A 21,781-nucleotide genomic window follows, 5' to 3' on the forward strand; every position below is an offset into this window, starting at 1 on the left:
TAGTTATCACAGACTTTTATTTCTTACTTAAAGTAACAAGACATGATGTACTGCGAAAAGATTTGCCTTCGAATTGTTACGGAAACGTACGAACGTGTCATGCTATTTCAGTCAGTCTCAGTACAAGATGTACTGACATTGACTGAACTAGCATGACAAATACGAACGTTTCCGGAAAACTACGAAGGAAACCCTTTTCGCACTAGATGTGTAGTAGATTTACATCAACTGGTTAATAATCTTTCAATACGATGTGTTACATGTTTTTTGTTAGCCTAGTTTAGTGTACCTATGCGCGGAGCCGAAGCCAACACGTTGAGATTCCTTTGACACACCACATACACGCGCAGTATATTTGCCTTTTCGCTATTCCTAATTAATATTCAAAATAAAGGTGTCACCTTTACTGTCTCTTCAAAGAAACCTACCTACAGGCACACAGAATGGCGATCAAATATATGAAAGAGGCGCGTTCCTAGCACACATTCTAAGCTCGTGTACGTGAACGCGTACCATGCTTGTATGAGTGAGATATGACAGGTCGACTGGTCGCGGTGACAGGCGGTAACTGTGAGGTAACCGAGAGGGGGTGGGCGGCACTTTCAGCGGGGAGCGGGAGTGGCCATACTGTACGATAGTACTCGTTATTATACTGTGCTACATGTAGATTATTCTTGATTATAGAAAGCTGACAGTTCTTCTTCCAGTTTGTTCTTTTCGCACACTGATCGGAGATGTCTCTTCAGCTTGCTATTACCCTGAAACAGAAAAAAAAACCTATTTTTCACATAATGTCAATAGGGGGTAGGGTATAACGAATGATATTCCGCTTTGTGTGGTAGGGCACAGCACAGCGGATATCATCTCGCTCGATTCTAGAGCAGAGTCCAACTGGGGAAGTACCTCCACCTTATAGAAGACAACAGCTAAAAGCACTAGACCCTACTCATAGTGTTGTGTTCCTGCCGGTGAGTAAGGCTGCCAGAGCTCAACGAGGGTGAGGTGTGCTGGTGACGGAAGGATCTACGGATCTAATTTGTTCCGTCTATTGTCCTTTGAGTCGTCGGCAACCCGAACTAGGGTTGTAAATAGAAAAAAAACCAAATGTTTTTTTTTCACAATTGTGAAAAAAAACATGAAAAAAAACCGAGCACCATGGTTTTTTTTTCTAAATATGGTTTTTTTTCAGATGAACAAATAATACGACAATAATGGTTTTTCGTGAGTTGTAACGTGTTTCAATAACAATAACGTACATTTTAATTCAATTAACATTCAGTATACAAACGTTTATTGGGGAATCCCCGATGTTGCGTGTAGCGTGGAGAGGCGGTGGTGTTGCCAACAGTAAATAGTGATAACTATCAACTACAGATTTCGTAAATGTTACTTTTATAAGACCAGAAATTAAAGTATTTGATTAAATTCGTTTAATAGTTAACATTAAGTCTAAAAAACCGTATAAAAGTATTAACTATTTTGCAAATTTTGAGATTTCGTACTTTAGAAAAAAAACATACTCCAGAAAAAAACTGTTTTTTTTCACGGTTTTTTTTCATGTTTTTTTTTCAAGCCAGAAAAAAACCGTTTTTTTGCAACCCTAACCCGAACCCTCCTTAGAACTTGTACACTCTTTTTTGCTGTGTATACTTAACACAGCAAAAGGGAGCGTACAAGCTTCTAATGGGTTGGCAACGCGCATGTGTTGCAGGCGGTGCTTCTTGAGTTGGAGGCATCCATAGGTTACGGTGACCGCTTTCCATCAGGCGGACCGTATGCTTGCTTGATTTATTTAATTGAAGAGTTGTAACTCCATACATCAGTAAATGCGAGTTATTTGTATAGGCATAGTTAAGTGACATCTAGCGACAATCACGCGTCCACCACGCGTCAACTAGCGTAAATTATCAATACTGGCTCTTGTCAATAGATGTCGCGACGAACGAAAAGTCTAATGCTCACCAATTTTTAGCTAATATTACAAAAGTACTTATTAATCTGTATTCTGTTTTCAATTCCTTCTGCTTGTAATATAAGTTGTAAACTGTTCTAATATTAAATTTTTGGCAGACGAGACACAGTTGCCACCCAGTGTCGAGTAGTGGTACTGATCATTCACGCTATTTAACGCGTGATTGACGCGTGATGGTCGCTAGATGTCACTTAACTATGCCTATACAAATAACTGCATTTACTGATGTATGGAGTTACAACTCTTCAATTAAATAAATCAACAAATATTATAGGACATTCTTACACAGATTGACTGAGGCCCACGGTAAGCTCAAGAAGGCTTGTGTTGTGGGTACTCAACCAACGATATATATAATATATAAATAAAAAAAATAGAAAACATCCATGACTCAGGAACAAATATCTGTGCTCATCACACTAATAAATGCCCTTACCGGGATTCGATCCCGGGACCGCTGCGTAGCAGGCAGGGTCACTAACGACTGCGCCAGACCGGTCGTCTCACTTATTGCTCTACGACTTTATACATATTTACCTGAAAACTAGCACCACAGAGATGACACAAACACCACTTTGGCTGAACAGTATGCCTCCTTATATGCGCACCCAATGATTTCTTGCTAGTGTAACTAGCTCCGCACATATTGCAGCCATATGTTTTTTCAGTGGAGTGTACAGTTTGCGTGTGGGACGCTAGGGCGCGCTGTGTGTTGAAGGTTTTTGAGCATAGCTGGCAGGGGAGGCTGGAAAAGAGAACACAATATTTAAAAATTATTAAGATAACTAGCATTTGCCGGCGGTTTCGCTCGCATTAAATTAAAAATAAATGCGGAACTAACTTCCACCCCCCATTTTAAGAAAGTGGGGGGGTTAGAAAGAGAAAAAAAGTAGCCTATGTCACTCTCCATCCCTTCAACTAAGATAAGAAGTAGGTCCATTTAAAATTAAAATTTTGGAAAAATTGCCGACCGCGACATAGTACTCGTAGATCGATTTTCGACTAACTCCGCTTTCAGGCAAAAAAATCTAAATCGGTTAATCCGTTCGGGAGCTACGATGCCACAGACAGACACACATACAAACAGACAGACAGACAGACACGTCAAACTTTGCTTCGTTTTTGCGTCGGGGCTTAAAAACACGATACATTTTGCCGTGAAAGACGGTCAAACAAACAGACACACACTTTCCTGTTTATAAAATTAGCACAGAATATACAATAGTACAAGTACAGAAGGCCCACTGCTTTGATGTTCACGAAATGCCGCCTTTTTATAACCCTACATAATTCTTATTAAAGAAACGAACCGCACGCAAGCAGCGGCCAACGCTAGGGTTGCCTATGGACTAAAACAAATACCTAACGAATTAATACTCTGATTATACTAACAAGAAATAACCAAACTTTAATAGAGAGGATGGCTTTACTTTACCACCGGCTTGGGATCCAGTAGTACATCTGATAATGGAACAAGCACGACGAAGGCTGTGAGGCATTTGTGGTGTATGGTGTTGGACATTTGCAGTTTGTTCTTTGTCAATTTTGTGTAGATTAATTGGTTAATTATTTTTTAACATAGTAATGGTAAATTTTTTGAATATTGTATAACTAAGAGTTTTGAATGATTCACGGTTATTTTCATTAGACTTATATTGACCGGGATATAGACCGTGATTACCTTTTTGATTTTTGTCGACAAAAATCAAAAAGCTCGACAAAAATCAAAAAGGTAATCACGGTCTATATCCCGGTCAATATAAGTCTATTGTATAACTAGCTCTATTAATAGTGTGTGAACCTGCCTTAGAAATCTATATTATTTGTGGTCATGGTTCGTTAATATTTCTTGTATGTGGGTAGCTTTTGCACATTTTAATTTTTCCTCAGTCACCCGTTGACCACGAACGCTGTAAAGAGTTCGAAACGTCGGGATGTATTTTAAATTCATTATACGCGATTTAATCCGTTTCCATAGTTTTATTTCAAGAGGAGGAAGTTGAATATTACTAACGAGAGTAAGTTAAATCGCGACCGCTTGCCGGAGCGATTTAAAGACTCGAGTTAGTAATATTCATACTCCCCGAGTAACACACAATGTTTTTCAGCACACTCGCAATGTAAAAAATATGTAAATAGATGTAAAAAAGTTAAGTACGGTACAAGAAATTTCATTATTCCCTTGGGAGAACGATTTTTCTATAACTCACGCTCCGCCTGCGTGCAATAGCACATAAGTGCGGGTGTGATGAAAAATATTATACTATTGTATTCAAGTCATGGGTAGTTTCTGGGTATATGTACAATTGTACAGTATTTATAAAGTTTTGATGTTCTATGGTATTTATTTTACTATTTAACTAAGCATTTTTAGCCATTCCACGCGCGGACATCGCATATAATGATGCTTAAAAACTCGAGACGTGAGAACGCGCGCCAACCCTTGAATAGGCCGCGAATTCGCGGCCGCCAGCATGTACTTGTAGCACGGCGATAGAATCGCGGAGTAAGCCGCCCCTGATATTAGTATGGATTTTCGTGAGAAAAATATATTAGAACTAGAGATGGGCCGAATATTCGGTAAATATTCGGTATTCAGCATATTCGGCAAGTTTTTCAATGTTCGTATTCGGCCGAATAGTTTGGTTACATTGCCGAATATTTACCGAATAAACAAAGTTAGTAAATAGCTTAAGTTGTTTCGTAATTCAACGGATAATGACATCCTATTTCAGCATTCTAAGGAACCACCGAAGGGAGATAAAATGCGCTAAAATATAAGTACCTACAACAATTATGTAAAAAAATAAAAATAACGTAGCTTAAGAAACAAAAACCAAAATTTTCTTATGCACTAAATTATAAGAAAATTAAGATTGTTAGTAACCATTACCATCATTGAAAACTTTTTAACTCTAAGCTAGGATTTCAAATATGGCGGAACCGAATATTCGGCCGAATGTTGGGTTCGGTAACAGCTGAACCGAATGTTCGGCCGAATATTCGTATTCGGCAAAGTCCGTATTCGGCCCATCTCTAATTAAAACATTAACATATTCGCTTACATATGGTGGTGTGTGTTTTTCGGTCGCTTGCTCGAGTACCGTTGGAGCCCCGTATGTCGCCTGCTGTGGGCTGCCAGTGTATATGGAGAGCTGAATCGCGCGCCGCATGAAGGGCAGGGGAACTTCTTGTTTATATGCTTTCTGAAATAACCATGTGTATAGTCATACAATACAATCCTTTATTGATAAATTAAAATTTTACACGTCTGTTACATACATTGGCATGCTTACTGCTAGATAGAATAAATATATAAAATAGCATTAAAATGCGACCGCCTAAGAACGCGCATACACTACACCACACATAATGGCGCCACAAAAAAAAATGTCTTGTAGCTTTCGAGTATACTTGTAGATGGCGTTAAGTGTCACTTTTGACATAAAATAGATTTATGGTGAAAGTGACACTTAACGCCAAGCTACAAGTAATCGATGGCAACAAGGCATTTCTTTCGATTGACCCATGGAACATGGCGGATCGTCCTCCGATATATTTTTTTATTATTTGCATTCTGCTGTTTAATGTATAAGTTTGTAGGATATTATGCAGTGAATAGCCTGCGCAAAGAGTGCATATAATGAAGAATTCTTTTGGAGATACGAATAACCAATAGGCTACTTGATCCTTTTTCAAAGTATGTCTTATATTATTAATTACTGTCTAATTAAACGAAAAAAAATAGTACCATATTTTATTACGACTTAAAAACCTGCAAAAAAATTATTTAAAGTTTACTTTTACGTAATCAGGCAAAAACAACATCAGCCATATTAATCTATAGAATATCTATGACATGACGTCAGTATATTTAGAAAAAATATTTGACAATGTCACAGCTGAGCAAGGACTATGAATTTTAATACAATAGAGGTTGCTTCTACGGAAATTAGATTAGTACCTCTAATTACCATAGTTGATTTGAATTATGTGACGTCACTCCAATGGCCAACACCGTTTTCGGGGTCCATAATTAAAAAAAAACATACACTCATCTTTAATTAAAAATACGAAGCCATCACGCACTTTTAATCCCCGCAAGCTATAAATATTGGTCTCTTAAGTCAAATACTACAGAAAACAATAACTTGATGTGCTAAATTCGATACGAGTCTAGTAGCCTATTCTACGGACATCACTCGGCAGTTCGTGGTCCCGGCCGCCATCATGCTTTGTACTGCTGCTCCAGCTATCCTCCAGTGCATCGCGAAGGCCTCGTTCGCAAAAAAACTACTTATACTGTTTTATATATCTCTGTAATTTACTTGACATCGGCCAAGTGCCCTGGTAGCAGAAAGCCATTATTATACGAATAAAAAAAACAAGGCATTTTTTGTGGCGCCATCTATGTGAGGTGTTGTGTATGCGCGTGCTTAGGCGGTCGCATTTTAATGTATGGGATGGCATGATCTTCTTATATTAATCTATGGTATAGTTGAGTAATTCCCGAAAATTTTGTACATTTAGATCACGTCTCCGATTTTGATAAAAATTGGTAGGCTGATAGAGTCTACGATGCTGAGCAAGATCCACTAGGTTTCCTAGAATGTCCCAGGCAGTTTGTATGAAACTTTCTTTTTTTAATACCGAAAATGTATAGAAATCTGGTAACAAAAAAAGAAGGTTTCATACAAACTACCTAGGACATTTTGGGAAACCTAGTGGATCTTTCGGATCGGAATTGCTGATTAATAGATTACTTATACTGACCGGGATATAGACCGTGATTACCTTTTTGATTTTTGTAAAAAACCGGTGAAGTCAGAATTGAACATACGTAGTGACACTGTGAGTGTAGTGTGTTTGGACAGACCAACGAGTTGAATGCGACTAGTGGTAACGCTGAAAGTGAACGCAGCCGACGCGCGGAGGGTAGATCGCGCGCTGTCTATGCAACTTTGACATCCACCCGCCTTCGTCAGTTTTCCGTGATCATGATGCATGCAACTGCGTCGAACTATCGGGAGCTCGACAAAAATCAAAAAGGTAATCACGGTCTATATCCCGGTCAATATAAGTCTAATGAAAATGACCGTGAATCATTCAAAACTCTGATTTATAGATTAGCCCAGGAGTAAAGTAAATAATTTCGAAGATAATACAGGATAAGTGCTTTTTCATATTATCCGATATAGGAAGATCCGATATCGCATGTAGGAAGGATTTCAAAGGCAGAAATCAAAGATGGCGGCTTAAATGTATATCCATACTAATATTATAAATGGGAAAGTGTGTTTGTCTGTTTGTTTGTCCGTCTTTTACGGCAAAACGGAGCGACGAATTGACGTGATTTCTTAAGTTGAGATAGTTGAAGGGATGGAGAGTGACATAGGCCACTTTTTGTCTCTTTCTAACGCGAGCGAAGCCGCGTGCAAAAGCTAGTAATAATAATAAAATATCTTGGCCATTTTGGAGTTACGTGCATGTTCCTCATTGTTTGACATGCACGCGGCACGTCCCGCCCCGCTGAACTTTATTATATAAATTGAAATAGATATCATACACGAAAGAAAAAACGACAAGGCCCACTGGTGGCCGAGCCGGGAATCTAACCCATGTCTTCAGCTTATGCGGCTAACGTTTACCACTAGACCACCCGCCCCGCGCCGCGATCAAATTATTTTATTGGAAAAATATTCAATAAAATATTTTTCCCCTCACTAGCTCGGAAACAGGTGTTTTGTCCTTTAATACCAGCGGGTAAAAACGCATTTTATCCACTAGTGGGTAAAGTAATTTGAGCTTGAATAAAGTCAAATTAACTGTTTTAAAATTGATAAAAGTAGGTGAATCTAGTAAGTAGTAGTATTTACCACCTGTGGAACTACTGGAAGCAGTGATAAACGCATTTTTTTGCGTTCTAGTTTCCTCGCTATAGTGAGGGGAAAAGTTTTGTGTTACACTCGGGTGCAAATGTATTTTACTTCTCGTGTGTTAAAAAAACTCGCAATTTCAGGATTCTATTCTCGAACCTCTCGCTTCGCTCAACTTTCACTTGCTCGTTTTTCAATTCCACACTCGGCGTTAAAATACAACTTTGCCCCCTTGTATAACAAATAACTATTGATTTGTTCCCTAGTTGTGATTTTATTATGTTAGACTTAGTTTGAGATTGTACGCCACACATCGCAATGGTGCAATATCAATATCACATTAAATCTTGAACACACATAAAATGGTCGTAACTTTAGATATTTTAAAATGATTCTGTTGCGACACGTACTGCAAGTATGTAAGTATAGTTTTATCTTGAAAATAAGATATTATTAGACAGTATTTCTTTTATTTTATGCTATAGGAGGTAAACTAGCAGACAGGTCGCCTAATGGTAAGCGATCACAGCCAGCCGGCGTATTATGATTCCAATTTTATCATTTATCCACGTGGATAAAGCATCCGTCACGCTTTGGCAAGTATGTCAGTGTGAGAGTGACAGTTATCTTATTCACGTGGACATGTGATAAAATTGGAAGCATGATACGCCGGCTTGGCTCGGATACCGGTTAAATATTGAAACCGTTATCATGTACTTGCGGCAAAACCTTTAAATTTCGTTTTCGCTCGAAAAACAGCTATTTTTAAACCGGTTTTAGAGGAAGACCGAAAGAAACCGGTTAATCGAACGAAACCTTTATGAAAGCGTATAAAGGTTTCGTTCGATTAACCGGTTTAAAACAAAATAAACCGGTTTATTCCGCAGCATGATAGGTGATACTGTTCTAACCAAATAAAACAAGTCGCTGCGTGAACGTAGGTATTTACGCGGCGCATCGCTCGTCGAATAAACCGGTTTATTTCGGTTAAAATAAAGTTCTCATAACGTTCGCGTTCTTTACAAAGTTCGGAGTAGTAAAATCGAAATAAACCGGTTTTAACTGGTAAAAAATAAACCAGTTCCGAGCCTTGATCACTGCCCATGGACACCCAAAACACCAGAAGGGTTGGAGGTACGTTGCCGGAATTTAAGATGGGTGTACGCTCTTTTTTTATTTTGAAGGTTTGGGGGTCATATCGGCCCGAAAACACCGCACAGTTCATTCGATAGTTTAGCTGTACGAGGCAGGAAATTTCTGCAGAAATGCACAGTTAAGGACTGCCAGCCTTTTAGTAATGAAGATGTTAATCTCAAAAAAGAGATGAGAGAGTAGCTAAACTGTGGAATAAACAGTCACCTGCAATGTTTACTGACCGATACGATAATTAAACCAAGGATGATTTATATAGGATTGACAATACTTAAGAATCGTACCTAAATTTTTTAGCGCCACCTATTAAATACTATTATAACTACCATCGGCTCCACTGTTAATTGTACATTTGTTATCCTTATTACAAGGGCATAAAGCTTACCGATGATTAGTCAAGAGTGTTGCTGTTAGTACATGCCTACAAATTTATTTTTTTCATGATGTGTATTGACATGATAACATGATATTAAAATAAAGAAATATATGATTTGTTCTTATAATAACCTAACCACAAAATTAAAATTTTGAGAAAACCCCCGACCGCGACATAGTAGACCGATTTTCATGAAACATGGCTAAGAACTACTAACTCGGCTTTCAGACAAAAAAACTAAATCTAAATCGGTTCAACCGTTCGGGAGTTACGATGCCACAGACAGACACACACACAGACAGACAGACAGACAGACACATCAAACTTATAACACCCCGTCGTTTTTGCGTCGGGGGTTAAAAATAAAAACACGCAAAAACATTTGGGGAAAATATGATTTTGGCCATTTCTAGGCTGCGAAACAGCACCATCTAGTTTTAAGCCTAAAAAGCCCATACATTTCAAGGGTACGCTTTTTTGTATAGACTTTGTCAGTCCCGTATTTCGTTCATTGTTACAACAATGTTACAGCACTAGTCAGTTAACAACTGTCAAGTGCCACCAAAATGCCACGAGTTACCGATGTGTTATTATTTATTTATTTATTACAGGCACGCTTGCATGTATTCCTATTGCAATAGATGGCCACGTGATGCTTGCAGTGAACGTGGATGATTTCAGAAATCTAGCTACCCAGTTCTTACCTAAAGAACTCGCCGATAAACTAACTAATCTTGTATCAGAACTCTCCCATGGGAAAATAAAAGAAATCGCAGATAACATACAAAGGGAACTGCCAGAAGTACTAACAACTAAATCTGTAGAGATTACTGACAAGGATCCCGTAGAGTCTGAATGGACTTATCCATATACAGCTAAAACGGTTCCACATAAAAGATTCAATACTGTTAAAAATTCTGACAGCAAAGAATTATTGAGACAAGTAATTTATAATACAGCCGGGCCAGTATACGTAAGAGATGAAGTAGAGGAACTATTAACAAATATTAATAGCGGTGGTAAAGATTTCTATCACCCTGAAGAACCAAATGAAAAAGAACATAATATAGCTCCTATAGAGGTGACTAAACCATTAGAAGTCATTAAGAATTCAAGAGAAACACCTAATAAAATGGATTACACAGAAACCAAGCTAGGTGAATGGAATTACATGCACGATATACCTAAAGAACTACCCGAGATTAAAAATATTAAAAAGGGGAAAGAAGACAAGGATATAAATGATGAAGATGATGATGCAGATTATGATAAACCAGGCAAGACCCAAGATGTACAATATGTGGATGAAACTCGATTATTAGGACGTAAGTATGGTGTATAAATATGATTTAACGTTTAATTTAGTTTTTGTAGCAAAATTTTATTAAAACACTGTATCTCATTCTAGGAATTAAAAAGAAACCTAGCCAGGACGTAAAAGGTAAAGATTATGAATTAAATAAAGAAAATACGTTTGATCGAGACACTTCGAATACAGAAGCAGTAGAGAATAATCGTATGTCTAAAAAACAAAGTAAAATCAGTACAACTAAAGACGACAATAGTACATTTGAAAAGCAAATTTTTGCAAATAAAAACAAAATTAATCACGAAAATACTTTTTCAGAACAAGACGACGGAACTCTATCAAATCATAAAGAAGTTAATATAGAACCTAAAAAATCTAATAAGCTATTGAATAATTTCTCCGAAGAAAGTTCAGCAGTAAAGCAACACGAGTCAAGTGAGAAAGAAACACATCAAATACCCCCTCCAATGTTCAAACAAGAATTTATCGTCCAGTCAGATGATGACAATAACGAGGAGCACAATCGAGAAACGACAAAAATACCAAATAAAGAAGGCCACAAAAAGCTAGGTGGCAAGTCTGATAATAATGAGCAGTTAATATTAAAGAACAAGAAACGGTATCTCGATTTTAAAGTTCCAGAAAATAGTGAAGAATATTCAAAAAGGGTGCCATTGAAACAAATTTCTACAAATCGGGCTCCTCATTATTACGAAGATAAATCTGACAATGATAAATTAAAACCAGAGGTGTCGACGATAAAATACAAAAATATTAAACAACCAGTCGATAAACATTCTGTCACGCCAACAGATGAAAGCAATGAAGGAAGGGAAGATATAGGAAAGAAGAAATCTTTTAAAATATCAAATGAAGAAAATAACATGCATGAAAAAGTGTCTGAAAATAAAAAGAGCAACAATGAACATAACATTGATAACTTTGATGGTCAGAATATACAAGAAAACAACCATAAAACACCTCCACTTTTAAGAAACAAACCACGGTTACAACTTTATCATAAAGATTCAGAAGAAGATGTATCAACGAAGAAAGAGATAATTGAAGGATTACGGCCAGATTCAGGGAAAGGAAAAATGCAGAGATTTTCAGACCACGTAGATTCCTTCACATTTAAAGATGACCAAGATGAAACACATCATGATAACAGAAAAATAAAACAGAAAGAGAATCATGATAACCTAGGTCTTCTGAAAGACAGGTCTGCTAACAATGAAGAAACTCTCTCGAGTAAAAGAAAACCTCAGAAGAAAACAGAAGATAATGAACAGTATGATAAATTTGAACATGGACGTGAAACAAATAAGGGTTACAACGAAAACAGAAAAGAGAAAAAAAATCATGATGATATGAAAACATACGATGATAGAAATAAATTCAATCATCAGGGTAGTACTAATGACAAGTCTGAGAGCAATGAAGATTTTCAGAAAAAGAGAAAAAGGAAACCGCAGAAGAAAATAGAAGATAATGAAATGCATGATAAATATGGTCGCGAAACAAATACGGGTAACACTGAAAACAAAAAACAAAAAGAAAATCACGATGATATGAAGAATTACGATAGTAGAAATAAATTCAATCATCAGGACAGTATCAAAGACATGTCTGCGGATAGTGGAGATTTAGAGAAAAAAAGAAAAAAGAAACCTCTGAAGAAAATAGAAGAACATGACATGTATGATAAATTTGAACTTGGTCATGAAACAAATAATGACGAAAATAACAACAAAGAGAAGTATCATGGCGATACAAAAACAAACAATGCTAAAAATAATTTTAATGAACATGGTCATAACAAAAACAAATCTACGAGTAAAGGAATGAATAAGAGGAGACCTCAAAAGATAATAGTAGACGAAAATGATAAATATGAACCTGATCACGAAATAAATATTGATGACAGAAAACAGAAAGAAAATCGTGATGACACTGATGACACAAAAACAGTGGGCGATAAAAATAAATTTAACAATCAAGGCCATAAAGAACTTGGCCGTGAAAGAAATATAGATGACAGAAAACACAAAGAAAATCGTGATGACGCAAAAACAGTAGGCGAAAAATTCAACAATCAAGGTCATAATAAAGAACTTAGCCGTGAAAGAAATATTGATGACAGAAAACGGAAAGAACATCGAGACGACACAGAAGAAGTAGGCGAAAAGAATAAATTTAAAAATCCAGGTCATAATAAAGAACTTGGCCGTGAAAGACATATCGATGACCGAAAAAAGAAAGAAAATCGCGATGACAAAAAAACAGTAGGCGAAAAAAATAAATTCAAAAATCCAGGTCGTAATAGAGATAAAGATAAGTCGATGAATAGTGACGAAAAGTCAATAAAACATAAGAAAGGAAACAAATATGATGAAGATATTACAACCAAACGTAACAAAATGAAGAAAGGTCACATAGAAAAGGAACCAATTGAAGGTTTCGCTGATGACCCTCAACCAGATTTCAAGGAAGTAAGACCAGAATCAATAAAAGCCAAAACAGGGAGGTTAGATGAACCAGAACCAAAAGGAAAAGGTAGAAAAACGACGAAATTCACAATGAAAGGTACAAATTTGCCAAAGAGGGATTTCTACAAGTTAAGCAGTCCAGATTACTATAAAAATTTGCCACGTATTGTTGAAAAATATGATTTTGAAGAACCTCTGCCAGAAAGGGACAGAGAAAGGGACAGAGTGGGATTTTTGAAAAGAGAACCTTCAAGAGTTAATAAGAAAGTGAAGTTACCTAAGTATGAAAAAACTTATAAATTATGAATTAATGAATAAATTGAAATTAAGTAGTTTATTAGATAGATAGACATGTGATGATCTGGGGGCCGATTTTTGATTCTCACTGTCACTAAAATACCGGTTGAAAACGGTGAATTGCCTATTATTTTCAGTGACAATTGTCTATATTCGAACGCGTGAGACTCAAAAATCGGCCCCTGAAATTTAACAAACTATACTGTGCATGTGGTATGCAAAATTAAATGTTTGTTAATGCTGTTTTTATTTACAATAAAGATATATACCTAACTTTATTTACCTTATACTGTAGGAGGTAGGTCATATGTAGGAGGTAGGGCATAGCGAATGATATTCCGCTTTGTGTGGTAGGGCACAGCACAGCGTATATCATCTCGCTCGAATCTAGAGCAGAGCCCAACTGGGGAAGTACCTCCGCTTTACAGAAGATCGCAGCCAAATAGTACTAGACCCTACTCATAGTTTTGTGTTCCTGCCGGTGAGTAAGGCTGCCAGAGCTCAACGAGGGTGCGGTGTGCTGGTGACGGAAGGACCTACGTAACTAATTTGTTCCGTCTATTGTCCTTTGAGTCGTCGGCAACCCGAACCCTCCTTGGAACTTGTACACTCCTTTTTGCTGTGTACCTAACACAGCAAAAGGGAGCAAGTTTCTAATGGGTTGGCAACGCGCATGTGACACTCCTTGAGTTCCAAGCGTCCATAGGTTACGGTAACCGCTTTCCACCAGTCGGACCGTATAGTGTTTCAATGCCACTCATTATGCACCAGTCAGATAAATATTAATTACGCACGGTACACCACATACACCCTGTTTTTATTGAATTCCGTTAACTTTAAGGGAAGATTCTTTACTTCAAATACAATCAATTTCTCTAAGAAATTAGCCTGCTGACTCTTACATTTATCGAATTATTAAAAAAAAAATTACTGAACACATGTGTGGCATCCCTTACCACTTCCTAATGTTATTTTTTTTTACATGTGCCGTCAAACACTTGAGAATGACTTTATAATGTTATGATTAAGGTCCTCTCACATTCATTAATCCATTTATTATGTACTAGCTTTTGCCCGCGGCTTCGCTCGCGTTAGAAAGAGACAAAAAGTAGCCTATGTCACTCTCCATCCCTTCAATTGACAACATTTCATATTTTCGACTACTTCTTTTTATTGTTTGGTTTGAAAGAACTCAATACTAAAAGATACACGTATTTTTTTATTTTTCCAAAAACTGCTATTTTAATGCGAAAATCCCTTTTTATTACTACTTCGAACAGAAAGAGCGTAAGTTACAAACGTCAAGACACAGCTTCGTGACGTCACATGTGTTGTTTCATACACCTAAGAAAACGACAAAATCATTCCTAAAAAAAAAGTTTTAACAGTCAGCTTAAACAGTCCGGTATGTCTGACTGTCAAGTGTCACTGTCAACCACTAGTGAATGACTACAAATCATAGACTAAGCCATGATTTTTTAAATATCTTTGCTACGAACTGTGATAAGTTTCACTGTCAAACTCAAGTGACATCCCAACTGGAAGATTTTTTTGATATAGTGGCTGCTCTTAATCAGCTATTTGACGTCACTTCCCCTTTAAACTATTTTTAAGATTTTTTATACTAAAAATGCGGAAAAAAAATTAAAAAAATGATTTATGTGATCTACAAGCGTATATCTCGAAATGGTTTTCGATTTAGGGACATTGAAAATTTTGAAACGTTGTCAATTATCTCCACTTAAAAAATCACGTCAATTTGTCGCTCCGTTTTGCCGTGAAAGACGGACAAACAAACAGACACACACACTTTCCCGTTTATAATATTAGTATGGATGAAAACGAAAAATTTTTTTTTTCGAATATAACAAAAAGCGATATACAGGGTGGTTCCTGATGATGAACCTAACTGCGTGTCGAATTTAACGAAAAAAAAAACACGGTGTATACTCACATCATATGCGTCCGTACTGCAGCTTGGTTGTTATAAGTCTTGCCGCACACATGACAGGAATAAGTCTTGTTGCTCGTTTTTGAGAGGTGGAAGCGCTTTATGTGCTGCTGTAGACCGTTACCATCCCTGAAATTAACAAAATATAAGTATGTACCCAAAGGTTGTCTGGTAGAGATCGCTCTTTAGCGATAAGACCGCCTGTTGTCTTTTGCTATTTATAATCATTTGTTATCTCTCAGCTGTATCTTTTGCTAAAGAGTTCCAATAATAGTTATTTGTTATACAAGGGGGCAAAGTTGTATTTTAACGACGAGTGTGGAATTAAAAAACGAGCAAGTGAAAGGATTCCACAGTTGAACCACGAGCGAAGCGAGTGGTTCGAGAATAGAATCCTGAACTTGCGAGATTTTTAACACACGAGAAGTAAAATACATTTGCACCCGAGTGTAACACAAAACTTTTCCCCTCACTATAGCGAGGAAACTACAACGAAAAAAAATGCGTTTATCACTCCTTCCAGTAGTTCCACAGGTGGTAAATCATCTTTATTACTAGATTCACCTACTTTTATCAATTTTAAAGCAGTTTATTTGACTTTATTCAAGGTCAAATTACTTTACCCACTAGTGGATAAACTGCGTTTTTACCCGCTGGTATTAAAGGACAAAACACGTGTTTCCGAGCTAGTGAGGGGAAAAGAGTATTCCATCTATCTATCTATTCTATCTACTTACATGAACCCCTTGCCTTGGAGCACAGATGGCATAATATAGTGTTGTAGCTTTTGGCTGTGTGTGTTGCGTCACACGCTCGCGTGTCTGTGTGCGTTACTTACTTGAACCCCTTGGAGCACAGAAGGCATATAGCCTGACTAGTGTTGCAGCCACAGAGAACCTCCTATAGAGTACCAATATTGTAAATTTTGTGCGCGGTACAAATCACCAGTGCTTGGAGCGCGAGGAGCGGGAGGGGAATGTGTTTAGCGCGCTGCGATTGGTCGTTTCAAGAACGGCAGGCAGTCGCGCCAGATGAAAAGGGACAGAAGTATGACTGTCCCTCTACTGTCGCGTATGTAGCCAGTGTAAGTTGACCTATGCCGGCTCTGAATAAATTATAAATATGACTTATTTGTGGAATGTAATGCCGTCTGTTTTTAAATTTGAGCTTCTTGTTACCTTTCCACACCATTTTACACTACAGGTAGACATCTTTAAGGCATCAAAATACCCTTTTTCAATTTTTTTATTGCGAAAAACACGCGCTGCTTTCGGGTCGGTTACTTGGTCGCTACTGATCGGGCACGGCGAGCGCCCGCGCTTATATCATTGCAAATACAAGTAAGGCTGGTGACCGCGAGTCGTCTTGTAATGGATGTCTATAGGGGTTGGTCTGTGGTTGCAGCACTTGGCTCTGTGTGCGTCTCGCGATGCGCCTGTGTGTGTTACTTACATGAAACCCTTGGAGCACAGATGGCATATAGCCTGACTAGTGTTGCAGCACTTGGCTCTGTGCGCGTTCCGTCGCCTCGCGCCGACAGTGGCGCCGCAACGGACACACACGGCACGCTCGCGGTGCGTCTGTGTGTGTGCACGTAATACTGCTGAAGAAGCGAAGCGGAGGAGACAGATTGGGCAGAGATGCTCGCCGTTTGACTGGAAACATCAAATACTAGTAAATATGGGTGAAGGAGTAAATTTGTACGAGGTAGGGCATAGCGAATGATATTCCACTTTGTGTGGTAGGGCACAGCACAGCGGATATCATCTCGCTCGAATCTAGAGCAGAGCCGGACTGGGGAAGTACCTCCGCCTTACAGAACCGCAGCCAAATAGCACTAGACCCTACTCATAGTGTTGAGTTCCTGCCGGTGAGTAAGGCTGCCAAAGCTCAACGGTGCGGTGTGCTGGTGACACAAGGACCTACGGAACTAATTTGTTCCGTCTATTGTCCTTTGAGTCGTCAGCAACACAAAGCCTCCTTAGAACTTCTACCTACACTCTTTTTTGCTGTGTACTTAACACAGCAAAAAGGAGTATACAAGTTTCTAATTGGTTGGCAACGCGCACGTGACACTCCTTGAGTTGCAGGCGTCCATTGGTGACGGTGACCGCTTTCCATCAGGCGGACCGTATGCTTGTTTGCCACCGACGTAGTATAAAAAAAGCAGCTTCATGAGCATGTTCAGGATTCTATTCTCGAACCACACACTTCGCTCGTGGTTCAACTATAGAATCCTTTCGCTTGCTCGTTTTTCAACACACGAGAAGTAAAATACATTTGCACCCGTGTGTAACACAAAACTTTTCCCCTCACTGTCAATTTACTTTATCCACTAGTGGATAAAATTCGTTTTTACCCGCTAGCATTAAAGGATAAAACAAGTAAATACTAGCCGACCTAGAGGGCCTATCTGGACTGTCCATCTGGACGCCGTCCTGCTGGCCAAGACTCAATTTGAGTCAACACGCCAACAAAGTAAGTTAGTAAATACTGATGACTTATATTGACCGGGATATAGAATTATAGACAGTGATCACCTTTTTGATTTTTGTCGAGCTCCCGATATTTCTACGCAGTTGCATACATCATGATCACGGAAAACTGACGAAGGCGGGTGGATGTCAAAGTTGCGCAGACAGCGCGCAATCTACCCTCCTTCGCGCGCGTCGGCTGCGTTCACTTTCAGCGTTACCACTGGTCGCATTTACACAAAGGAGGGTAGATCGCGCGCTGCCTACGCAACTTTGACATCTACCCGCCTTCGTCAGTTTTCCGTGATCATGATGCATGCAACTGCGTCAAAATATCGGGAGCTCGACAAAAATCAAAAAGGTAATCACGGTCTATATCCCGGTCAGTATAAGTCATGAAAATAACCGTGAATCATTCAAAACTCTTAAAATACTGATGAATATGTGAACAGGCACAATGTGATGGTAGCAGGACTTATTTGTATTGATTTTACAGTAACTCACCTCTTCATGTCTCATCATATGAGCCTGATAAGTATCTTTGAACAAAAACGGCATAGCACAATTATAGCACTTAAACTCAGCTTCTAGATATTTATCTTCTCTTCTCTTCCCTTCTAACTCTGCCTTCTGCTCTTCGACACTTAAAGTTATCTTGTAGAAATCATTATTTTTATTCAATTCTTCCTTAGCTTTAATTTCTTCCGTATTCTCATTTGTGTTTTCAATTTGTGTATCGTCATTTTGTTTTTCTATTTCTTCAAAATCATTAAAATCTGTGATATCATTATCGGATTCAGTATTTTTGTCGATTTCTTCCTCTTCTATTTTATCTGTTCTGTCTTCTAGAGACACATATTGGTTGGTATAATCCTCCGATGTGAAGTGGTACGCTGTATTTTTATGTTGTTCACATTCTTCAATCTCGGGGCAAAGGATGACCGTCTCAATTTGGCTATTTTGAAGATTTACCGTGCCTCGGTCACTGAAAAAGTTATTGATAATCTGATTTGTGACTATTGGTAATTATCTATCATGCTTGTCATTTGATGTTAATATTTCAGCATCATATTTACTTTTATCTTATACTATTAAACGAGCAATTCTTGTATATTTATTTATTTATTTATACCGACGATCTCGGAAACCGCTCTAACGATTTCGCTGAAATTTGTTATGTGGGGGTTTTAGTGGGTGAAAAATCGATCTAACATATCCTTAGGTCCCGGAAAACGCGAATTTTCGAGTTTTCACGCGTTTTTCTTCGCGCGCCATCTCGTGTGGAGTAGTTGTACTGTTGAGACAGAAGTCTTTCGGTCGATGTAAGTATTATTTACTTCAAAGACTAGATGGCGACACAGGTCAAGGCTAACACGAATAGAAAAATACACTGAGCTTTTGTGACGAAACGCGCGCCATCTCGTGTGGAGTAGTTGTGTTGTTAAGACTGAGAGTTCTTTCGATTGATCGATGTAGGTACTATTTATTTTCGAACTAGATGGCGACACAGGTCAAGGATACGAAACAGAACCGAGCGAAGCTCGGTCGCCCAGATATTAATAACTATGCAGCATATATACTTCCCACTGCTGGGCCCAAGCCTCCTCTCATGTACTAGAGGGCTTTCCTTATTACTTTTTAACCCTCAATGCAAAAACTATGGGGTGTTATAAGCTTGACGTGTCTGTCTGTTTGTTTGGGTGTATGTCTGTCTGTGGCATCGTAGCTCCCAAACAGATGAATCAATTTAGATTTCGTTTTTTTTGTTTGAAAGCTGAATTAGTCGGAAGTGTTTCATGAAAATCTGTCAACTATGTCGGGGGTTTTGTCAAAATTTTAATTTTGTGGACAGACAGACAGACAGACACGTCAAATTTATAACGCCCCGTCGTTTTTGAGTCGGGGGTTAAAAATTGTAATGATCTTACCAAAACAACACAGGGTACTCCATACTTCTTCTCAGACATATTGACTTAAACAGCCACAGCTTTCGTAGCAAGTGACAGCATACATGGCAAAGGTGGGAGTCGGAACATAACTGGAATAAGAAACATTAATATGAAATATCCTTGTTAATAGAGATGCAAACAATGTAGAGTAAAGTAATAGTACATTACATCAGAGGCTGGGAAAATGAGGGTTGCCGGCCAAGTGGGTATAGGCCGGGAATCCGTTTTCACGCCGAGGCATGTATAGTGCTTTTCTCAAACATACAATGAAATAAAAAAAAATGCTCTAAAGGACAATATTTTATTTAAAAAGTTACTTTGCAGGCCTAGGCCTAAAAAATAATATGAAATCCCTTTACAGTCCGCGCCCAAAAAGCGATACTTCCCAGCCCATTTTAAGGAATGTAAAGACAATATTTCATTGCATGTTTGAGAAAAGTTTATTACAGTACATGACAATATGCAATTTTTTTTTAATCTGTATATATTTTGAAGCCTTGGTTCATGGGACTACGGCCGGCTCCGTTAGGCCACTTCACAACATTAACAATAAATATACAAATGCATTGTAAAAAATAATTCAAAACAAAAGTAGAAAATAAAACAACCAAATTTGTATATTCATGTATAAAAGAAACTATATACAAATTCAGCAGTCTTTGACAGGGGTTCCGCGAGAATTGATTGGAACACCCCTATGTCGGTCATCATGTATCTGTGGAACTCAAAGAGCTGCATTCTCTTCGCTTGAGTCCGGACACACTCCATAAGGAAGTGATTGAAGTGAGTGAGTGAGTGAGTGAAGCACATCGACGGCAAAGTAACAAGAACTCCTAAGTACAGGTCGATTACAAAGATATGTATAACTTTTTCACCTTATTACAATGCAATAAGGTGAAAAAGTGGATACATATCTCTGTAGTCGACTGTACTTAGGAGTTCTTGTTACTTCGCCGTCGACATCCTCAACAGTTCCAATAGGCAATTACAATTAACATAAAGAATAACCTAACTACATACATTTATATTCAATCCTGTGCTCCCAAACTAGGTAGGCAGAGCACATGAAACGGTAAGTTTAAGTGCTCCTCTTGCAAAATTAGGGTGATTAGACAATAACAAAAGAAGAAGAAAGAAACTATTCAATGAAATATCCATATTCTCAGACTTTAAGTGTTTTAATGGTAAAGGAAGTTCATGTGTATTGATTAAATGACACATTTTTAGCCAGTATTTGATGAGTTAGAATGGAAATTAAAGACATTTTGAATACAAGCATTGTTCTTGCATTTAAGAATTATTTCATAATTTGATTCATATTTCCAGGTTCTACTACTAAATATACAAGAAGTAGAACCCAACTAATTACATGTCGACCAAAACACATAAACATTTAAAGCTAAAATGTGTAAAAATTCGAGTTTACGTACTTTCATTCCAACAAGTTCTTTATATTTTTCCCGTGTTTCAACATTTGTATCACTGTGAACTGTGTTGTGGCATATGAAACAAAGAAAGCACGACATTTTCTAATGGATAAATCGTTTTTAGAGATAAAATTAAATTGAACGTTGCGCTTGCGATATAAATAACAGAACACAACAAACAGTACGAAACAGGCTGTTTGACAGCTGACACTGCTGACTGACAGTGACAGCTAGTATGACAGTGACAGCTGCCAGTGGAATTCGGTCAGTTTGAGACACATTAAAACACGCTGTGTTGTTACTATCGTTTATTCCTCCTTCATTCTTGGCCATTTAATTTGATTTGATTATGTCAATATCATTAATCCAAAGCTTTATTCGAAAATATTAAAGAAAGATTTGTCATATTAGAAAGTAAAATACAAATTAATTCAGAAGATTTAATTATTTGTGGAAAAACTTGGCACTTGGCTTCGAAATTCGTTTCTAAAAGTTATGAGCATGCTAGC

The 21,781-nt window shown here is 37.9% G+C and overlaps 2 protein-coding genes across 2 annotated transcripts; one reads left to right on the forward strand and one right to left on the reverse strand.

Moving 5' to 3' along the window:
- LOC125239473 (zinc finger protein 135-like) lies at positions 1-21,416 on the reverse strand. Its single transcript, XM_048147085.1, has 8 exons — positions 21,276-21,416; positions 19,825-19,934; positions 18,401-18,881; positions 16,875-17,077; positions 15,426-15,551; positions 5,038-5,178; positions 2,510-2,717; positions 1-758 (listed from the first exon to the last, which is right to left on the reverse strand). The coding sequence occupies exons 1-8, from the start codon at positions 21,369-21,371 to the stop codon at positions 669-671; spliced, it is 1,455 nt and encodes a 484-aa protein (XP_048003042.1). The 5' UTR covers positions 21,372-21,416; the 3' UTR covers positions 1-668.
- Positions 8,163-13,725, forward strand: LOC125239472 (uncharacterized protein MAL13P1.304-like). The gene is made up of 4 exons (XM_048147084.1): positions 8,163-8,267; positions 9,988-10,701; positions 10,785-10,817; positions 11,004-13,725. Exons 1-4 carry the CDS (start codon positions 8,237-8,239, stop codon positions 13,478-13,480), a joined length of 3,255 nt encoding a protein of 1,084 aa, XP_048003041.1. The 5' UTR covers positions 8,163-8,236; the 3' UTR covers positions 13,481-13,725.
- Positions 21,417-21,781: the final 365 nt, after the last annotated feature.

The sequence above is a fragment of the Leguminivora glycinivorella genome, chromosome 25 (assembly GCF_023078275.1).
Source record: "Leguminivora glycinivorella isolate SPB_JAAS2020 chromosome 25, LegGlyc_1.1, whole genome shotgun sequence".
Lineage (NCBI taxonomy): Eukaryota > Metazoa > Arthropoda > Insecta > Lepidoptera > Tortricidae > Leguminivora > Leguminivora glycinivorella.